The sequence below is a fragment of the Sceloporus undulatus genome, chromosome 2 (assembly GCF_019175285.1).
Source record: "Sceloporus undulatus isolate JIND9_A2432 ecotype Alabama chromosome 2, SceUnd_v1.1, whole genome shotgun sequence".
In the NCBI taxonomy this organism is placed as follows: domain Eukaryota; kingdom Metazoa; phylum Chordata; class Lepidosauria; order Squamata; family Phrynosomatidae; genus Sceloporus; species Sceloporus undulatus.
In genome coordinates, this window is record NC_056523.1 from 53,354,816 (window position 1) to 53,373,693 (window position 18,878).

At 40.7% G+C, this 18,878-nt stretch overlaps 1 protein-coding gene across 10 annotated transcripts in view; it reads right to left on the reverse strand.

The window, feature by feature from the left end:
- Positions 1–18,878, reverse strand: part of PLXNA1 (plexin A1) — a 445,618-nt gene that overhangs the window by 94,086 nt on the left and 332,654 nt on the right. For all 10 annotated transcript variants that reach the window (XM_042453379.1, XM_042453376.1, XM_042453378.1 and 7 more), the window contains 2 exons: positions 5,526–5,622; positions 3,501–3,691 (listed from right to left, as the gene is read on the reverse strand). In XM_042453379.1, coding sequence (XP_042309313.1) covers positions 3,501–3,691; positions 5,526–5,622 — 288 coding nt within the window. The remainder of the gene's footprint in view (positions 1–3,500; positions 3,692–5,525; positions 5,623–18,878) is intronic.

The following is an 18,878-nucleotide window of genomic DNA, read 5'->3' on the forward strand; positions in this document are numbered from 1 at the left end:
GGTGCTTGGTGAGCTGTGGCTGTTTGTTTGGTATTGTTAAATTAATGTTAAAGGCTGCTGTGGCATGTTAGATTTCCCCTCCACTGCAGCAAAACTGACAAGGGCCACACGTTTGGGGAGCAGCAACTCTTGGTAAAAGTCAACACTGTTTGACACACTGTATGGGGAGGTCATAGTTAAACAAGGCACTTGGGAGATGGAGTTGGCAGAGAAATCTGACTGTTTCTTGAACCGTCTCCTCTCCACATACACAGGTGCCCACTGTAGCTCCAGCCCCGACAAACAACAAACCACTTTTGCTAATTGGTTTCAGAGCACAAATTCTTCAAATCTGACAAATGAAGTGGACACAAGATCTAACCATGCCCAAAAGATGAGATAATGAATCATAAACTAACCAGCTTGGCCAATTTATCATTTTGTTTCAGAATGGCTCTTATGTGCCTGCATACATAACATTCCAGTTGAGAATGTACCTCTTAGCTAAGATAATGTAGGCTGGAAAGCAGATTGAAGATGCAGAGGTGGGTGGGTGGATACCCTGAAAATATACAGACTTATACATCTACCTTCAATATTCTTATGTGGGAGGCAAGAGTTCTTGAAAAGAGGCTTTCAAAGATTAAACAAAACATATATTAGTATGATGGATTTGAACACTTCCTAAGTGTGTTGAACCAGAACAACAACAACAAAGCCAAAGTTTAGATCAAATTTTAAGGTGTAATATTACTTCAGAGTGATAAAAGAGAAGCCTTGATTAAGTAATTTTTCGCTAAAAATGCTTTCATGTAAATGCTACACCTCAACTCCAACCCTAAACTGGCCTTTAAGGCCCATCTGCACAGGGCCTTAGTGTCAACTGAAATGATTTTTCTCTAGAACCACTATAGCAACTTCAGTACTGAGCAGAAAGCCCAACTCCTCTTCCAGTCACGTTATTTTGCAAATCTATCCCTTCTTCCTTGCTGGTTCCTATGGTAGTACACTAAGACCTGACTGTTCTGGAATCTATGGGTAAAGATTACTTTTTTGCGTGGTGATTTGTGAACTGACACAAATGGGTCATCTTGAGCCTGTGCAACTGTATCTTTGAAAACGTCTAGAGCTGTCCTTCAAGCAGAAGACACCCCCTCCCCACATGCACACTTCTGCTTCTTTTCCACCTAATCACTTCAGATCCAGCCTACTGCAAATGCACAAGCACTAGGAAGAGCAAGGCAAGAACAAGAGTGGAGGAAGGCTCAGTGTGTGAGTTCACAGATGACCACTTTAAGAAGCAAAGTTAAAGGGAAACAACATGTCCTGTTTCTTTCTGGTCCATATTTTACTAGCTTGTTTGCACAGATATCATGGGGGGGGGGTGTTGTCAAAGGTCTTACTGAAATCAAGATACGATACATGCACAGCATTCCCTTCATCTACTAAGCTTGTAACTCTATCATCAAAAGAGGTAAGTTTAGTCTGGCATGAGTTGTTTTTGAGAAACGTATGTTGACTAACCTAAGAGGGATGCGGTGGCTTAGTGGTTAGGATGCCAATTCTGATGATCGAAAGATCGGCAGTTCAAGGCCTGAGTGCTGCATGATGGAGTGAGCTCCTGTCACTAGTCCCAGCTTCTGCCAGCCTAGCAGTTTGAAAGCATGCAAAAGCAAGTAGATAAATACAGTAGGTACCACTTAGGTGGGCTGGTAACAGCGTTTGGTACAGTCATGCTGGCCACATGACCACCAGAGCAGTCCTCAGAGAATGCTGGCTCTCCGGCTTAATAATGGAGATGAGCACCACCCCTTACAGTCAGTTATGACTAGACATTCATGTCAAGGGGCTACCTTTATGATGATATTTAGTGATCATGGCATTCCTTTCTAAGTGCTTACCGACTGTATGCTTCATGATCTGTTCTAGAAACTATGCTGGTATTGATGTCAGGCTGACTGGGTGGTAATTATTTGAATCCTCTTTTTTTCCTTTTTGAAGATGGGTCAACATTTGTCCTTATCGAGTCTGCTGGGACTTCTGTTCTCCTGAAATTCTCCAAGATCACTGCCAGTGGTTCTGAGATTACTTCTGACAGTTCTTTTAACACCCTTGGATGAAGTTCATCTGACCCTGGAGACCTGAATTCATTAGAGTAGCCAAGCTTTCCTGTACCACTTCTTTACTTATTATGTGCTGCTTGGCTAAAATAGCACAGGATGGCTTCTCCTTTGACCACAGTAACAATCAAAAAGGCAAGAAGTTTTCCGTAAAGCAAAATTCTGTTTTACGCATGCACATGAGTGGGAGATCTCCTGCCTAAAGGTCAACTTAACTATAGAAGTTTCCAAAGGTGCAGCCACACAGGTTTAGGACTCATTGAGATCATGAAAAAGAATGTATCAATTATAACTACTGATCAGTCCCTACCAATGCACTTGATACATAGCCTAATTGATTCATTAACATTAACATCTACAATCGTATTAAATGAAGGGTGTAACAACTGTCTGGGAAGAGGGATGATAAGGTGTCGGTCCTAAAAAGGCAAAAGTAAGGATGGCCTAATGGAGATGGGGGAATGAGAGAGAGAAAACAGAACCACTACTCTTCTACAAGAATCCCATTGCTTGAGACACTTGTAAACCCTGAAAGTCTCAACAAAAGCAAGTCAGGTCACTATGGAGACAAAAGCATAAATTCTGATCAGAGAAGAGAGAAACTAGCATAGAAACAAAGCAAGAATATATCCCTACAATCTTTCCTGCTGTGGCAATTGTCACCACTCAGTCATGGCAAAGACAAATAGTCAGTTATTTTAAGAAAGGCTTTGAGACATATTTTCTGTCCTGCAAACACCTTGTAACACGGTGAATACTGTGTCTAAATTCACTTCCATTCACTGTAAAATGTGGGCCTCTCTTCATTTTAGAGTGCTCACCAGCACTGACCAATAAACTGTTGGGAGACATCAATATCATTTGAGACTACCCAATCTCAATTCCATAGAAAGGGGAAGAACATTCTATTGAAAGGGAGGAACGAAAGTTCTAGATGGAAGGGTAAAATAAATGATTAGAGTTAGGAACAGAAACTAGCACAGTTTTATCCAACTCTAATTGATGAATCACATTCTTATTCTTCACCACAAGCATCCTTGTATAATCTCAACAATAGCATAAAGGTCATGGGACTGATGTTATCTAAGGGATACTAGTTCTGCACATTCCTGTACACTGAGCACTCATGGATCAGTGGAAAGAGAGGCTTCTTGTTAGATTACTGAGTTGAAAGGGTGGGGGTAATCAGGTCAAAAGAAACTTAAGAAGAGCCCAAGAGCCTCTTTCTACAGGGCAGAATTTTCAACTGCAAGCAGCATCATATGTTACAATAGTATGCACATCAGAAACTGTGCATCGTCCTATTATCACTTTAAATACTCCAGAAACTCCAATGATCCTCCAACAAAGTCAATTCCTTCCCCTCCCAAACTTCCACCTGACCACCCCATGCAAGCATACCTTAATGATTTTGGGGTCTGCACAGCGGCTGTTGCCATTGCTAGCGTGCATCCAGCTGCTCTCAAAAGCTGGACAGTGCTGACGCAAGGAACATCGCTTTTCTGACACACACCAGCCACACTCAAAGCGTGGATCTGCCTTGAGGCATAGTCCACAGCTTTCACGCAGGGCTGAGCACTTGTATAAGTGAGCTGCAAAAAGAAAACACAGATCCCTGCTTCAAATTAAAGAGAACAGTGATGAACAGAATGCATTTATCTAATTTTTATGCTGGCTTCCTCCCAGCACAGGACCCAAGGCAGCTTACAACAAATCAAAACAAGTACAGCCAAAATCTTACTAACAGCAAAGTTTTAAAAAATTAAACATACAGTTCTATAGGTTGACTCTCCATTATTCAAAATGCTTGGGACCAGAAGCATTTTGCATTTCAGATTTTTTTTTTTTTGGATTTTGGAATACCTGTATATGCGTATATGTACATAATGAGATATCTTGGAGATGGGACCCAAGTCTAAACACAAAATTCATTTATGCTTCATATGCACATTATACCATAGCTTGAATGTAATTTTATACACTATTTTTAATAATTTTGTATATGGAACAAAGTTTGTGTACATTGAACCATCAGAATACAAACGTGTTATTATCTCAGCCACCCATGAAACAAGTTTTGATATTTCAGATTTCAGAATTCCAGATAAAATTCCAACCTGTATTAAAAACACCAAGTTAATGTAGTTTAAAACACATTTACAACAAAGTATAAAACATAAAAACACATAGCACACCATTAAAAGACCGACTGTTCTCTCACAACGAGTTAAGAGCAAAGGCCTGCCTAAATAAAAAACTCTTTGCTTGCTGGTGGAAAGAGATCAGAGAAGAAGCCAGTTGAACCTCCCATGCGGAGAAGGATTTCTCCCGGGTCCTCCCCAAATGTGCCAGTATTGGTGATGAGAAATTTTTACAACTCAGGATGGCTCATGTAATGAGATTCAGTGTTTCAGATGGTTTGGATACAAGCTGTGCTGGGCTTTAAAGCTCACAACCAGTTTTTTACATTCTGCCCAGAAACAACTAGTAGCCAGTAAAGTTGCTGCAACATGGGAGTTATGTCTCTCTATAACCAGACCTTGTCAATAGCCTGGTTGCAGCATTTGGGACCCAGTGAAGTTTCTGGAAAGTTTCAAAAGGCCACTCTATGAAGATGTGTTACAGTAATCCAAATGGATTGCTAAAGAGATTCTCCTCCTTCATGAGTAACTTTGGACAGTATCTAGAAAAGGAACTCAGGCCACTGTGTGTGCTTGTCCTATCCAACCAAGTTGACCAATGCCTACTGCCGGGATTGTCATTATTCACAGCTCACCTGGTGACCAGTCTTGGCTGCTGAGTGTTGGCATTTGTTTATGAATAGGATGTCTACCCTTTAGAATCTTAGCTTATGTTCACGAACCAGGTTATCCCTATATTCCACATTTCAACTGATGTATGTTAGTGTAATTGTCATGGTTTCTTTATGTAGTTACAAAGACTGTGTTGTGGTGAGAGTGTTGTTTGTTTTTGATAGATAAGCTTTGTTTATCTGCAGAACAATCATCCATAGTTCCTGGCACAGAAGTCACATTAGTAGAGTAACCTAGAAAGTAATTTCAATGAAAGGATGTGCATTTAGTCTCCAATGAGCTGCTGAATGTCTGACCATGTTCATAAAAGACAGCACACTACAGAGAAAATGTTTTCAAGTACAACTGTTTCATTCAGGTGTAATATGTCTTGCTGGGCAGGAACAAAGGCAATGGATAGTATATGAAACCCATTACTTTCAGATTGCCTCTTCCAAACTTTGCTCTCTTTCAGTAAGATGTTTTGCTCAGATAGGCAATATATTTAGTTTTGCACTTCTAGGATTTATTGGTTCCAGTCTGGCCCTCATAGCTCAGCAGATCAGCTTGTGTGGGAACTCTTGCTATATCCAAGGGGATTCCCCACCTCATTCTTTCCCTCAAATTAGCTCACCTTGGATGTTCTGGGGATTGTCAATGATGAAGTTTCCATTCCACACCACAGAAAGGTTCACTGGGAGGTCACTGATGTCATTTCCTTCATAGAAATACTGCCAGGAAAGACACAACAGAGCAGAAGGTCCATTAGTCACCCGTACAGACAAAAGAACAGATAGAAAAAGGAGATTCAGACCAGAAATCAGAAAGCAACATTGCAGTGTTCAATCTAATTCCAAGTGCACCCACTTGGATCCACTGATACCAGGAATGACTATATGCCAAAAACATGAATCTGATGGCAAACAAAATGTTGCCCATTTTCAAGGATTTCCCTCCCTCTGAACGCAGCCCAACTTAAATATCTATTTTTTCAGAAGCTTCCTAGAATTCTGTCAGAAGAAAAACATGGGGTGGGGTTAAGTTTGAACCTGGTCCAATACACCCCATGGTCTGCTCACCACAATCTCTTTGGTTTAAAGAAAATCTTTAAAGAACTTGAACGTTACTCATCATGTCACAAACAGAATAATCACTCCTCTTGGTATTGTAGCTATGCCACCTGGCTACTATAAAATGTGGATTCCTAAATCAGAACAAGCACCCTCCTCCCATGAGGCTTTTTTAGGTCTTCTCCAACAGTGCATTATCCAGGTCTTGTCACTACATAAATATTTAGTGAAAACTACCATTTATTTGATTCTAATCAACACTCAGTACCCATCATGTAGCAGAATAGCTACTTCGAGAGCCCAAGTGGTGCAGTGGTTAAATGCCTGTACTGGAGCCACTCACTCATAAACCACAAAGTTGTGAATTCAATACCAGCCAGGGGCCCGAGGTCAACTCAGCCTGGCATCCTTCCAAGGTTGCTAAAATGAGCATCCATATTATGGGGGCAATTAGTTTACACATGGTGGCCTGCTTAGGGAGTGCTAAAGTGAACAGATAAGCAGTATAGAAAGGTACTTGCTATTGCTATTCGATGGGGGGAAAAAGAGAGAACATTTTCAAACTGTATAAACTGGGCAATGGTTACATTAGAAACTAAGCCAACAGCTGGAGCCTTCAATATCTGCTCTTCAGGGCTGGCAATATTGGATTCTGCATTTGGTACAGAAAGGAAAAGGAAGTTCCCATGCAGGAAATGAAAATGTAAGAGGCCTAAGGCCTCTGGGAGGGCTAGTTTCAATGAGACACAATTTTGAAATTACATCTTCATCCAGCATCGTCACAAGCCCTCTTGCCCTGCCTATCCAGTGAAAGATACACCCAATGTACAGCCCAGGCCCAACTTCTGGCAGGCTCATCAATATTCCCTCCACATTGCTTGTACACATGGGGAGGTTTAATCGATATGAAGACAGGAAGGCAGTCGGAACCTTCCCTGACAGCTAATGACCTCCTTTGGCGAGAGATTCTCCGCTTCTCTCCAGAGAAAATGACAGGCGTGTCAGGAGAGATTAAATGAAAGATTCATGGCTTGCTGGAGTTTGTTAGGAAACTATGGGAGCTACAGACTCAGCTCTCCCTCACACTGTGGCACCTCACCCTCTCTCAGCTCTTGGCACTGAGTTTGCCTTTACAGCTTATGACAACACAGAAGGAGGAAGGCGGCATGTGTCTTCCTCCCCCTGACACACATACTTGCAAGCCTCTGCCCCACACTATGAGCAAAGGGTCCAACTTGCATTCCTTAGCTTCCTTCAGTGGTTATTTTGCACAAAATTAACTAACAGGGGCAAAACAATGCCCAAGATGAACTCTGTTAAGCATTCACCATGTACAGGAGTAGCATATAGTAAAAGAAAATGATGACTCCTGAGAACAGACAAGCCTGCTTCAAATACTGTATTTGTTACTGTTACAAATAGTAAGCCTTCATTCTTTTACAAGTTAGGAGAAGATATGTTTACTTTGAATTTGGAACAGTGTGACACAGACATCACTGTATGGATGCCACTCTGAGGGGCATCTCAGAGACACTTCTCCTACCCCGTGGCAGCCAATGCGTACAATATTCTCTCCCAGTAAAATCCTGCTACCTAAGTATAGCATTTCATATTTGCACAATAATTCTAAAGCACAAACCAAGATAAACCTATCAGCCCAAATTCCCATTCATTAAATATTTAATACATTTTTATATCAGCTTTTGATTTTTCCTGGGCAAAATATGTATCATTTAAGAATGTTAATACTAAAAATGCCTGTTAAAACATAATGCTATCATTTAAAACCAAACAAACTAAATATCCATTGGACTAATCGCTTCTCAGAAATGACTTATCTTGTGCAAAATGGTGTTCTTTCACAAGCTACTAGTGGTGTTATATCTGTACTGAATTTCCTGTCCTGTTAATGTTCCAAACAAATAAACAGGACACTACTTTCCAGGGCCTTTTTCACACTAAACCAATATAGCATGATTACTTCCCTTGATGAAGACACTATACTTTTATTGATGCAGTCTAAAATGTCATTGGCCTTTTTAGCTGCTGCATCGCACTGTTAACTCATGTTCAACTTGTGGTCTACTTGGACTCTTAGATCCCTTTCACATGTAGTCTCGTTCAGCCAGGTGTTCCCCATCCTGTATCGGTGTATTTCATTTTCTGCCCTAAGTGCAATACCTTACATTTCTCCCTGTTGAAGTTCATTTTGTTAGCTTTGGCCCAGCTTTCTAATCTATTCAGGTCATTTTGAATTTTGAACTCGTCCTCTGGAGTATTAGTTACTCCTCCTAATTTGGTGTCATCTGCAAATTTGATAAGTATGCCCCCAATTCTGTCCTCCAAGTCATTGATAAAGATGTTAAATAACACTGGCCCCAGGACAGAGCCCTGTGGGACTCCACTGATCACTTCTCTCCAGGATGAAAAAGAGCCATTGTTGAGCACCCTTTGGGTTCGGCCAGTCAACCAATTACAAATCCATGTAACAGTTACCTTGTCTAGCCCACATTTTCTTGTTTGCAAGAATGTCATGGGAAACTATGTCAAAGGCCTTACCGACATCAAGATACACTATATCCACAGCATTCCCTTCATCTACCAAGCTGGTAATTTTATCAAAGAAAGAGATTAGATTTGTCTGGCATGACTTGTTTCTCTAAAACCCATTGACTTTTTGTGATTATGGCATTGCTTTCTAAATGTTCACAGACTCTCTGTTTAATGATCTGCTCTAGAATCTTTCCTGGTATTGATGTCAGACTAACTGGACGATAATTGTTGGGATCCTCTTTTCCCCCCCTGTTTGAAGATGGAGACAACGTTTGCCCTCCTCCAGTCTGCTGGGATTTCTCCTGTTCTCCAGGACTTTTCAAATATTATTGCCAATGGCTCCAATATTACATTAGCCAGTTCTTTTAATACTCTTGGATGTAGTTCATCAGGTCCTGGAGATTTATATTCATTTATATTAACCAGGTATTCCTGTACTATCTCTTTACTTATTCTGTGCTGAAATCCCCCTATTCTGTCCTCTGCTCCATTATCCTCAGGTTGAGCACCCTTTTCCTTTTCTGAGAAGACTGAGGCAAAGAAAGTGTTGAGTAATTCTGCCTTTTCTCTGTCCCATGTTAATATTTTGCCATCTTCTCCACACAGTGGCCCTACTGTTTCCTTCTTCTTCCTTTTGCTGTGGACATATCCAAAAAAGCCCTTTTTATTGTTCTTAACCTCTCTAGCAAGCCTGAGTTTATTCTGTGCTTTAGCTTTTCTGATTTTACCCCACACATGCTTGCTATTTTTTGAATTCCTCTTTGGTGATTTCCCCCTTTTCCCATTTCTTATACATGTTCCATTTAAAACTCAGCTCAGTTGAAAGTTCCTTAGTCATCCATTCTGGCTTCTTGAGACATCTCCCATTTTTCTTTCTCATTGGAACTGTTTGAAATTGTGCCTTCAGTATCTCCCTTTTGAGAAACTCCCATCCATCCTGAACTCCCTTCTCTTGTAGTATTCCTGACCATGGAATCACCTCCAGTATTTCTCTAAGTTTATTGAAATCGGCTCTCCTAAAGTCTAGAATATGTGTCTGACTATGCCTGGCTTCTCCTTTCCATTGTATAACAAACTCTAGGAGAATATGGTCACTTCCACCTAATGATCCCACCACTTGCACCTCATTAACCAAGTCTTCCCTGTTGGTTAAGATCAGATCTAAAATAGCTGATCCCCTTGTTGCCTCTTCCACCTTTTGGACAATGAAATTGTCTTCAAGGCAAGTGAGGAATTTGCTAGACCTTGAGGATTTTGCTGAGTTTGAATTCCAGCAAATATCAGGATAGTGGAAGTCACCCATCACTACTACATCTCTCCTTTCTGACTGTGTGGTCATCTGTTCTAGAAAGGCATCATCAAATTCCTCCATCTGACTTGGAGGTCTGTAGTAGACTCCCACAATAACATCCCTGTTTCCCTCCCCTTTAATTTTTATCCAGATGCTCTCCACCAGGGCTTGTAGATAACTGATGGTTGGATGTGTACGCGCAGAGGTGGGAAAGAGCTTCTGTGTATGTTCTTATCCTACTAATTTGAGATAGGCTGAAAAAGTCCACTAACCTAAGGAGTCTGGCAAATTTATATTAAGGAGGAGCACCCATCACCCAGTAAGAGGGAGGTGTAGGGGAGTGGGATGGCAGAAAAGGATTTAGCTGTGACGAGCAGCGTGGTAACATAAGTGAAATTGGCATTTTCAATTTGTAGTCTGACATGTCTCATTTGGGGCCCTGGCATCTCAGGAAGGCATGCAGCCTGCAGCTGTCCGAAACACTTATTTGCATTTCTCTGCCCTGGCTCCTTTTGGAAATTAGTTCCTTCTTGAGTAGGGTGTATGGGGCGGGGGGATATATTATTTAACTCTTCCGATACCTGACCTGATGAAACCAACTCGTATATAAGATAGGGATATCTGCATTCTTGCTTTAAGTAACACACATCATTCTACCAGGTGGTAAATAAGACTTATGATGGATCTGCAGAAATGTACAGCACAGGTCATGAGGTATTTCCGATCAGTTATAACTACTCAAGAAAAGGAGGTTCTGAAATTACTGGGCACACTACCAAAATTCACAAAAATTGCCTGAAGGTTGTTCTAAAGAGCCACTGTTGTTCTAAAGAGCCACTTGTTTTTAAAATATGCAGGCAGACCTACCTATTCAACTAAATTCAAGGAGGGTAACAGAATAAATAAAGTGGCAGAACAAACAACAAAACCCCATATCTGTCCTAGTATTAATAACCTTAACATTTTACCCTCTTGGATGAATTAAAATAGCCTTGCAATAGGGCAGGGTCCCCAAGGCCATTTTCATGTGGCCTCCCCTCAATGCCCCCACACTAAAAATCATCATCATCATCCAGCAAATAATAGGATTTTCTGCTCACAGAGAGATTTTGCGTGAGGGGAACCTCAGCTCCCTCCCCCACAAGTCTAGGGAAAAAAAGGGGGTGGGGGGAAACAGAAGTGGGCATCCAGTCATTTCTGGTTTTGATTTCTGACAGTTTTTGGTGCAGACTGGGGCAGACCACAGTAGAGGCTGGGAGACAAAGTTTGGCCTACAAAAGTTCCCTACCCCTCCGGTATGGATTAGAAGGAGAGTTGGCCTTCCTCTCCCCTGCCTGTCTTAGAGTAGTCCAGCAGAATAGATGAGAACGATGACTTGCCAGCATCAGAGATGCAGACTTACGCAGCTGCCTGGAAGAAACTGCTTTTGCCACTGGTGACTATCAGTTCGAAGGCTGAGCTAAACTAAAAACCAGACTCAAATCCTCTCTTGTTCCCCTTGTTTCACCAAAGACTACAGAATGTGGAGCTCAGGCTTTAGTTTAAAGATCATGACAAAGTCTCTTGACTGCTTTGATTATTTATTTATTGATATCCCAATTTACTTCCCAACATGGTATCCAAGGAGGCATATGATAAAACCCAAAAGCTTCCTTAAATAAAAAAGTGTTTACTTGTCAGAAAGACAGCAGGGAGGGGGCCAAGCGGATGTCCCAGGAATGGGAGTTCCATAACTTCGGAGCAGCCACTGAGAAGGCCCTCTCTTGCTTGTCTTCACCAGATATGTCTGAGATGGTGGTGGGACCAAGAGGAAGCCTCTCCTCGAAGATCTTACAGCATAAGTAAGCTCATATAGGGAAATAAAGTTTTTCAAATACAGCCTGCCTACCCCAACTGAGGGCTTGCCATCTGCAGATCTGAACATCCACGGATGACAAGCTCCATTGGCCATAATGGTGGCATGTACACACAGCCATAGCAGCATGGTCACATATGCACCATAGAAAACCATAGGACTTGAGGTCCTGCAGTTTCTGGCACTGGAGGGCGGGGTCCAGAATGAAACTCCTGCAGATACTAAGGGCTGATTGTAGCTTGGACCCAAACCACATACTTTAAAAATAATAGCAATTATTATTATTTTTATTATTAACCTTTATTTATGAAGCGCTGTAATTATGTTGAATTCTTCCTGGAAATGGAGTAGCATTTGCAAGGTGAGTGGTGGTTATATGATCCCTATAACCTGCTCCAGTTGGCAACCTGGCTGCAGCATTTTGGACCCACTGGAGTTTCCGGACACTGTTTCCAAAGGTAACATCACATAGTGCGTGTTACAGTACTCCAAACAGGATGTAATGAAGGTGTGCGTCAACATAGCCAATGTTTCATATTACTGTATTTATTCATCTTAGCTGATCTCCAAATATTTTGCCAATATCCTATGAACAGCACCCTTAAACAATGCCATTGCTGACGTGGAAAGAGAAGCCAAGCTATATCTTGTGCAATATAGGTCAGGATATCCCCTCACCATTCCCTTCTCCTTTTGTGTCGTGTCTTTTTAGATTGTAAGCCTGAGGGCAGGGCACCGTCTATTATCCTCTCTGTTGTAAGCCGCCCAGATTCCCAGTGATTGGGCAGCATATAAATAAATCCTATTATTATTATTATTATTATTATTATTATTATTATTATTATTGGATCTGCAATGAATAGATAAAGCAGCTCTCTGAATACCTGTTTATGAAGATAATCCACTGGAGCTGCAATCCAAGACATATCAGTTCAAGAAAACAGGCATCCACCAACTGGTTGCCAATCAGCTTCTGGGTGCAATACAAATTGTTGGTTATTACCTTTAAAGCCCTACATGGCTTGGGCCCGAGTTATTTGCGGGAACGCCTCTCCCTACATAATCTGCCCCCCACGCTCAGAATAACTGGGAAGAACGTATTAGAACACCAATCAACTAGGCTCACATCGACTTCCCAAAGAGCCTTTACCATAGCTGCTCCGAAATTGTGGAATGGTCTTCTGGAGGAGATCCATCTTATTGCCTCCTTGGAGGCATTTAAGAGGGCACTTAAGACGGATCTCTTCTGGCAAGCTTACCCACCTGACCTTGTGTAAGAGATATTCCCCATCTTTCTGACCACTGTATAATTCCATCGTATTTCCACCTGATGATGAGCTAGTGTTAATTAATTGTTATTTTATTTTATCGATGTGTTTTTATGTGTATTTTAGTGAGCTGTAATCCTGCCTCGATCTATTGGGAGAGGCGGGAAAATATAAATTAACTATATTATTATTAATAATTATTTGATTGGTCAGGGACCAGAGCACTGTCAAAAAATGGATAGCATCAAGTGGGCATTGTCAGCTTGGGGGATTGCAATGCTGTGTTGGAGTATAGCTTAGATAGATCTTCCAGTAAAGGAATTAAAGAAAACCAATGGAGATTACCTAGGACTTTAAAAAAAATTACTAAATATTTTAGATTGATGGATGGAGACAATTGTACCCAAATGTTAGAGAATATACCCCCCCCCCAAAAAAAATCACAAATGTTTTTCAAGAATAGATTTGTTTTGTATTTCTAAAGAATATGTATTTCAAGAATAGATTTGTTTTGGGCTTCTAAGAATATGGTTACAGTGGATCCTTGTTATACGCTGGGGTTTGGTTCCAAGATCCCCCGTGTATAACAAAATCCGTGTATGCTCAAGTCCCATTAAGTATAATGACATAGCAAAATGGTGTCCCTAATAAAAAATGGAACATCAAGGTATATTTATACTTTTTTGGAACATTTTCAAACCGTGTATGCTTAAATCCGTGTATAACAAATCCGTGTATAAGAAGGGCCGGCTGTACTTAAACGATGGATGTTTTGCCAAAAACCTTTTAAATTATAAGTCTTTGAAAATGAGAACCGGTTTATTTAGAAACTAAATGAGCATTTACTTTTCAAGTCTAAAATTTTATAAAATTGCAAACAAAAAACTAAGGATTTTTAAAAACTGAATTTAGACAAGTATACAAATTTTACAAAAGCCTTACATACAAGCAAAGCTTATATAATGTAGATCTAAATTAGAAAAGGAAATGGATACAAAAATGCTGAAGGAAAAATTTTGATAAGGAGATTCAACAAAAGATTAAATAGCAATTTTCAATGTTTTCAGTTCAAGAAATGAATGCTAAACTACTATACCTTACACAAACAAACAAACAAACAAAACCACAAAAATACTGAATTTGCTAGTAAGCTTGGGAAGTGGGTCTCTTATAAGCTGAGATAGGAAAAGACAAAGAATTTTTTTGCAAAGATTTAAAAAAGGAGATCAATATTAAATGGACAAAATGGCGCATTACAGACCGCCCGTTTGGGGCGGCCTGTATCCAGCCCTTTCCCTGCCGGATAGGGGCCTCAGCTACCACAGTGGCAGCCTCTGAGGCCCCAATCTGCCACTTTCCAGGTTGCGGGGAAGCGGCAAAAGGCCGCTTCCCCATGGCCTGGAAAGGGGTGTCCTTGGGGCTTCATGCCCCAAGGACAACCGATGGTGGCGGGGAGGAGGAGAAAGGGACTGCTTGGCCCCTTTCTGCCTTGCGTTGCTGGCGCAGCCGTCTAAAGGCTGCGCCAGCAACACAAATCCTAAAAGGAGCTCCATTTCGGAGCTCCTTGGTGCGCCGTGAAAAGTCTTCAAATAGAAAGCCATGGTGAAAGACAGCAACTTTGTCTAGTTCACTTGGTGCTGAGAGACTGCCATTTATTAAAACTTGAGCCTTTTGCACTGAATATATTACCTTTGAAACCTGGATAATGTTTTCCCCAAAATCCATTTTTCTCAATACTTGAAATTAATAGTTCCAGGAAATATTATCAAAGGCTTTTTTTGCATCAATAATAATAACAATCAAGGAGCCTTTTTCTTATTGTGGAATTCTAAATATTCAGTTATATTCAGAACAATTTTTACATTACAGTATTTCTTAACTGTCTTTTTGGTAAAAGTCTGTTCTAATCTTCATATATATTCTCAGAAATATGTTTCCTCAGTCTGTTTGCCAAAATCGTAGTAAATAGCTTATAATCATTGTCCAATAAGGAAATAGGTCTATAATTCTTTGTAGATCTCTCATCTGTGTCCTCTTTATGAATTACTGTTTGTTGTTGGTAACTGCCCTCAAATCTGCCCTGACTCATGGCAACCATTGCTCTACTTTGGTTCTGAAAATTCATACCTGTGACCTCTCTGATTGAGTCTATCCGTTTGGCATGTACAGTACGTTTCCTCTCTTTCTGCTACTGTCTCCCTTCCATAGCATTATTGTCTGTTCTGAGTCATGCCTTTCGCCATCATAAAGAAATTACAGTGTGCCCGCGTCACACACAGCTTTCAGCATATGCTGAAAGTCACGCGGGGAGGCAAGGGCGGTGCATCCCATATGAACTAATGGGGTGCACACACATGGCGTGTGTGTGCTGCTGCACTGCCGCGTGCACGAGCCCCATTCATTTAAATGGGGCTCGAGCATACACAGAATTTGCTTTACACTGGGGAGTCTGGAACAGATCCCCCGCATAAAAAGGACACACTGTACATCCTTTTCAGTTGCTATAGCTAGATTAATCATTGTTAGAAATTGGAAAACAGGTCATCTGTCCATGGATCAATGGTGGACGAAGTTCTGGGAAGTATGGTTAATGGAGAAGCTTACAGACAATGTCAGGAGAACCTCTGAGGCAAGGAACTGTAATTAGTTCAAGGAAAAGTGGTTACCTCCTATAGAACACATAAACTCCAATTCTCATGCTTATGTTCCACCACAGCACAATAGGAGATGTTGGTTTGGAGTTTTGAATGAGACCTTAGTTTTGTAAATCTGTATTTTAGTTTGTGGTTTTAAAGTAGAATGATGATGTAATTGTTGTGTTACCTTTTGTATACAATAAAATTTAATTAATAAATAAATAATGAGTCATGCCTTCTCCTGATATAACCAAAGTATGATAGCCTCCATTTCCTTCCAGGGAGAGGTCCGGCTTGATCTGTTCTAGGACACATTTGGCACGGAACAGACTGCCATTTTGTGGCGGCCTGGGGCCAAAATTAGGGTTCGAGAGAACGGAGCAACTGCACACTCCCAAACCCTAGTACGCACTGGTGGTGACATCATGGCTTGGCCCCATCCACATGGACGTTGCTGGCAGGAAGTGGCACCATAGAAGTGCCCTTTCCTGTTTATGGCGCTGCAAAAAAGAAACTGCTTCTTTTCGACAGCGCATTGTTGCTGTGATGATTGGTGGCTGCAGAAACGATGCAGGCCAAAGCCCCCCATTTGTCAAGTCCCATTTGTTTCTCTTTTTGCTTTCCACTATGTCCTCAGCATTTTTCTCTCACACCAAATCTCAAATAAGTTTATTTTCTTTCTGTTGCATTTCCCCATCACACATCATCTTAAGTGGCCAAATTAACTCATCTTCAATTTTTTTGTAATACCCTGCAGGTAGTCTGTCTGGGCCTGAAGCTTTGCCCACTTTACTTATTCTTTGTAGATTTCTCAAGAAGCTCCGCGATAGTCACAGACCTGTGCATACTTTGCTTTTGTTCTATATGCAGTTTATCTAGTTGAAGTTTTTCCAAAAATTCTATCATATCTACATCTTTTTCCTTGTCCTTCCAATATAAACCTCTTTAAATTCCTCAAAGTTTTTTTGTGTTTCATTGGCGCGTTACAGATGTGCCTAAAGTACGTACCGTGTACATACTAGGGTTGCCCGGGGGCGTCTCTTGTAGACTCCCCCAACCCTAGTACATACACGGTATGTACAAAATGGCGGCGCCCATTCTAGATGGGCGCCGCCATTAGGACGTCACAAACGTGCCTCCTCCAAATGTCAGAATACAGTACAGGGAATGAGAGTTATTTACAATTAAAACATATTAAGAAAAATCTGATCAAAAAAGATGGAGGAAATTGTTACTTTATTTATTTATATTAATTTATTTATATGCTGCATGTCTCCTAAATTGGACCCAAGGTGGCTTACAAATGCTTTTAAAAAATGTACAACTTTACAAACATAAAAACATCACAGTAACAAGTTAAAAATATAAATAATGCAAAAATATGGAAAAGAACTCTTTTAAAGTTAAGACAGAAGATGAAGCTGTAAAAGAATATATGATAAGGTGCAAAAATTTGGGCATAGTATGGAAATGAATGTTTGGAGGAAAATCTGGATTAAGGATATAAAATTTACTTTATCTAGTAATGTGAAAGAAAATATGTTTGAGATGATATGTATGGTATGTAATGTGAAACAGGATGTCAAAAATGTCCAGAATGCTTTCAAATCTGTGTTAGAGTTGGCAGAATAAGAAAGGATCTGTCTTTCATATGTGGTGAACTTGTAAGAAAGTGAAAAGATATTGATCTAGAATTTAAAAAAAAAGTTAATTAAAAAAAAATTAAAGATCGACTACACAAATCACCAGAAACATTTGGGCTGGGTATCTTTGATAAAGAACTAAATGCCAAATACAGACTACCTTATTTACATATGATAACAGCTGCAAGAATGTTGTATGCTCAACACTGGTGACTAAGATTGCTAAAATTGTGAGATTTGATCAAATAGTCAAATTGACATGCATTTTAAAAAGATAAACTGAAGACTTTATGGAAGTCTGGAAACTGTTTATGGATTTTTTTTTGAGCAATATGAATTCTAGCAATGTAAGATTGTGTGGTTTTGGTTATTAATAAATCTAACAAGTGGAACTTAGTTAAATCCATAATGATAGAATAACATGTTTTGTTTTATTAACTAGTTTTTCATTAGTTTACAAGGAGGGTCAGAGTTGATTTGTGTCTGTGTTAGTCAGTGTTGTAGTTAGGTTGGGCTTACTGTAAGTAAGATTGTATTTAAAAATGTGCTGCAATGTAGTGTTAGAAACAGATGGGCAAAAAAGGTCACCTTTGGGCCAATCTGGGGGCATGGCGTGCAGATGACGCACATGCCCATATCAGCTGGAAGCTGAGCTGAGGCCAGCTAACGCAGTCCAAAGCCAGCCACAAAAGGAGCAGGGAAAAAAACACTCCTTGTTAGCGATGTGTTCCAGACCACAGCAGCGCCTGTCTTTGGGATCATGGCATCTGGTTGCTGCAGTCCTGTGCTAATTGGAGGGTCGACTGGGGCTGGAGTGTTGAGGTACAATGTGTGATTAAAAAAAGGTGACTGGACAACAAAGGGTCACTGTCAGCCATGATGACAAGCCATTTTCCCTTCACTGGTCAGTCATGGGAAATGACATGAGGAGATGGCCACCAAGTGCAGTAAAGTGCCGCAAAAGGGCTGCAAATGTGCAGAGTCACCTGGGATAGGGGACAGAAAACAGTGTGACACAAGAGGACGAGGCAGGGCCAAAAGACCACATGGAGCTCTTGTTATAATGAGAGTGCCTCTAGTCACAGTGTGGGTTGTTGTGATGGTGGATGGTGAATGGAGTTGTAGTTGTATGATAGTCGCTGTGCATAGTGGAACTTTGGAAGAATAAAAGCCTCGTTGGGAGACGCCTGTCTGCAGTGTCTACTCATTCTGGAAGGGGAGAGGTGCTTCTCCAGTTTTGCACACTGCTGCCTGCATCACGGAAGGTGGCAATTGTGGTGCCAGACAATGACGTGGTATATCACGGACTGCGCAACAACGCTAACATGGAGCAGCCTCTGGCTACTCCATGCTGCCGGTGTTTGACCCCTTAGTTCAACAGAGAATAGTTTAGTTTAGTTACAATATTGTTAAACATATACGCTACAGTATATCTCATTTTTGCTCCCCGCCCCTTTTCTGCTTTTCTTGTATGTTGTTTATTTGTTGGGAAACAATTTGTACATGTTAAAATCAATAAGATAAAGGTAACGGTCTCCCCTTTGACAAGGTTGTCAAGGCTTCACATTCATATTTTTCCTGATTTTTTTCTGTTGTCATTTTCCCGCAGTCCATCTGATTTGATATTATTTTACAAAATCAGATAGCATTATAACATGCTGGGTAATGTAG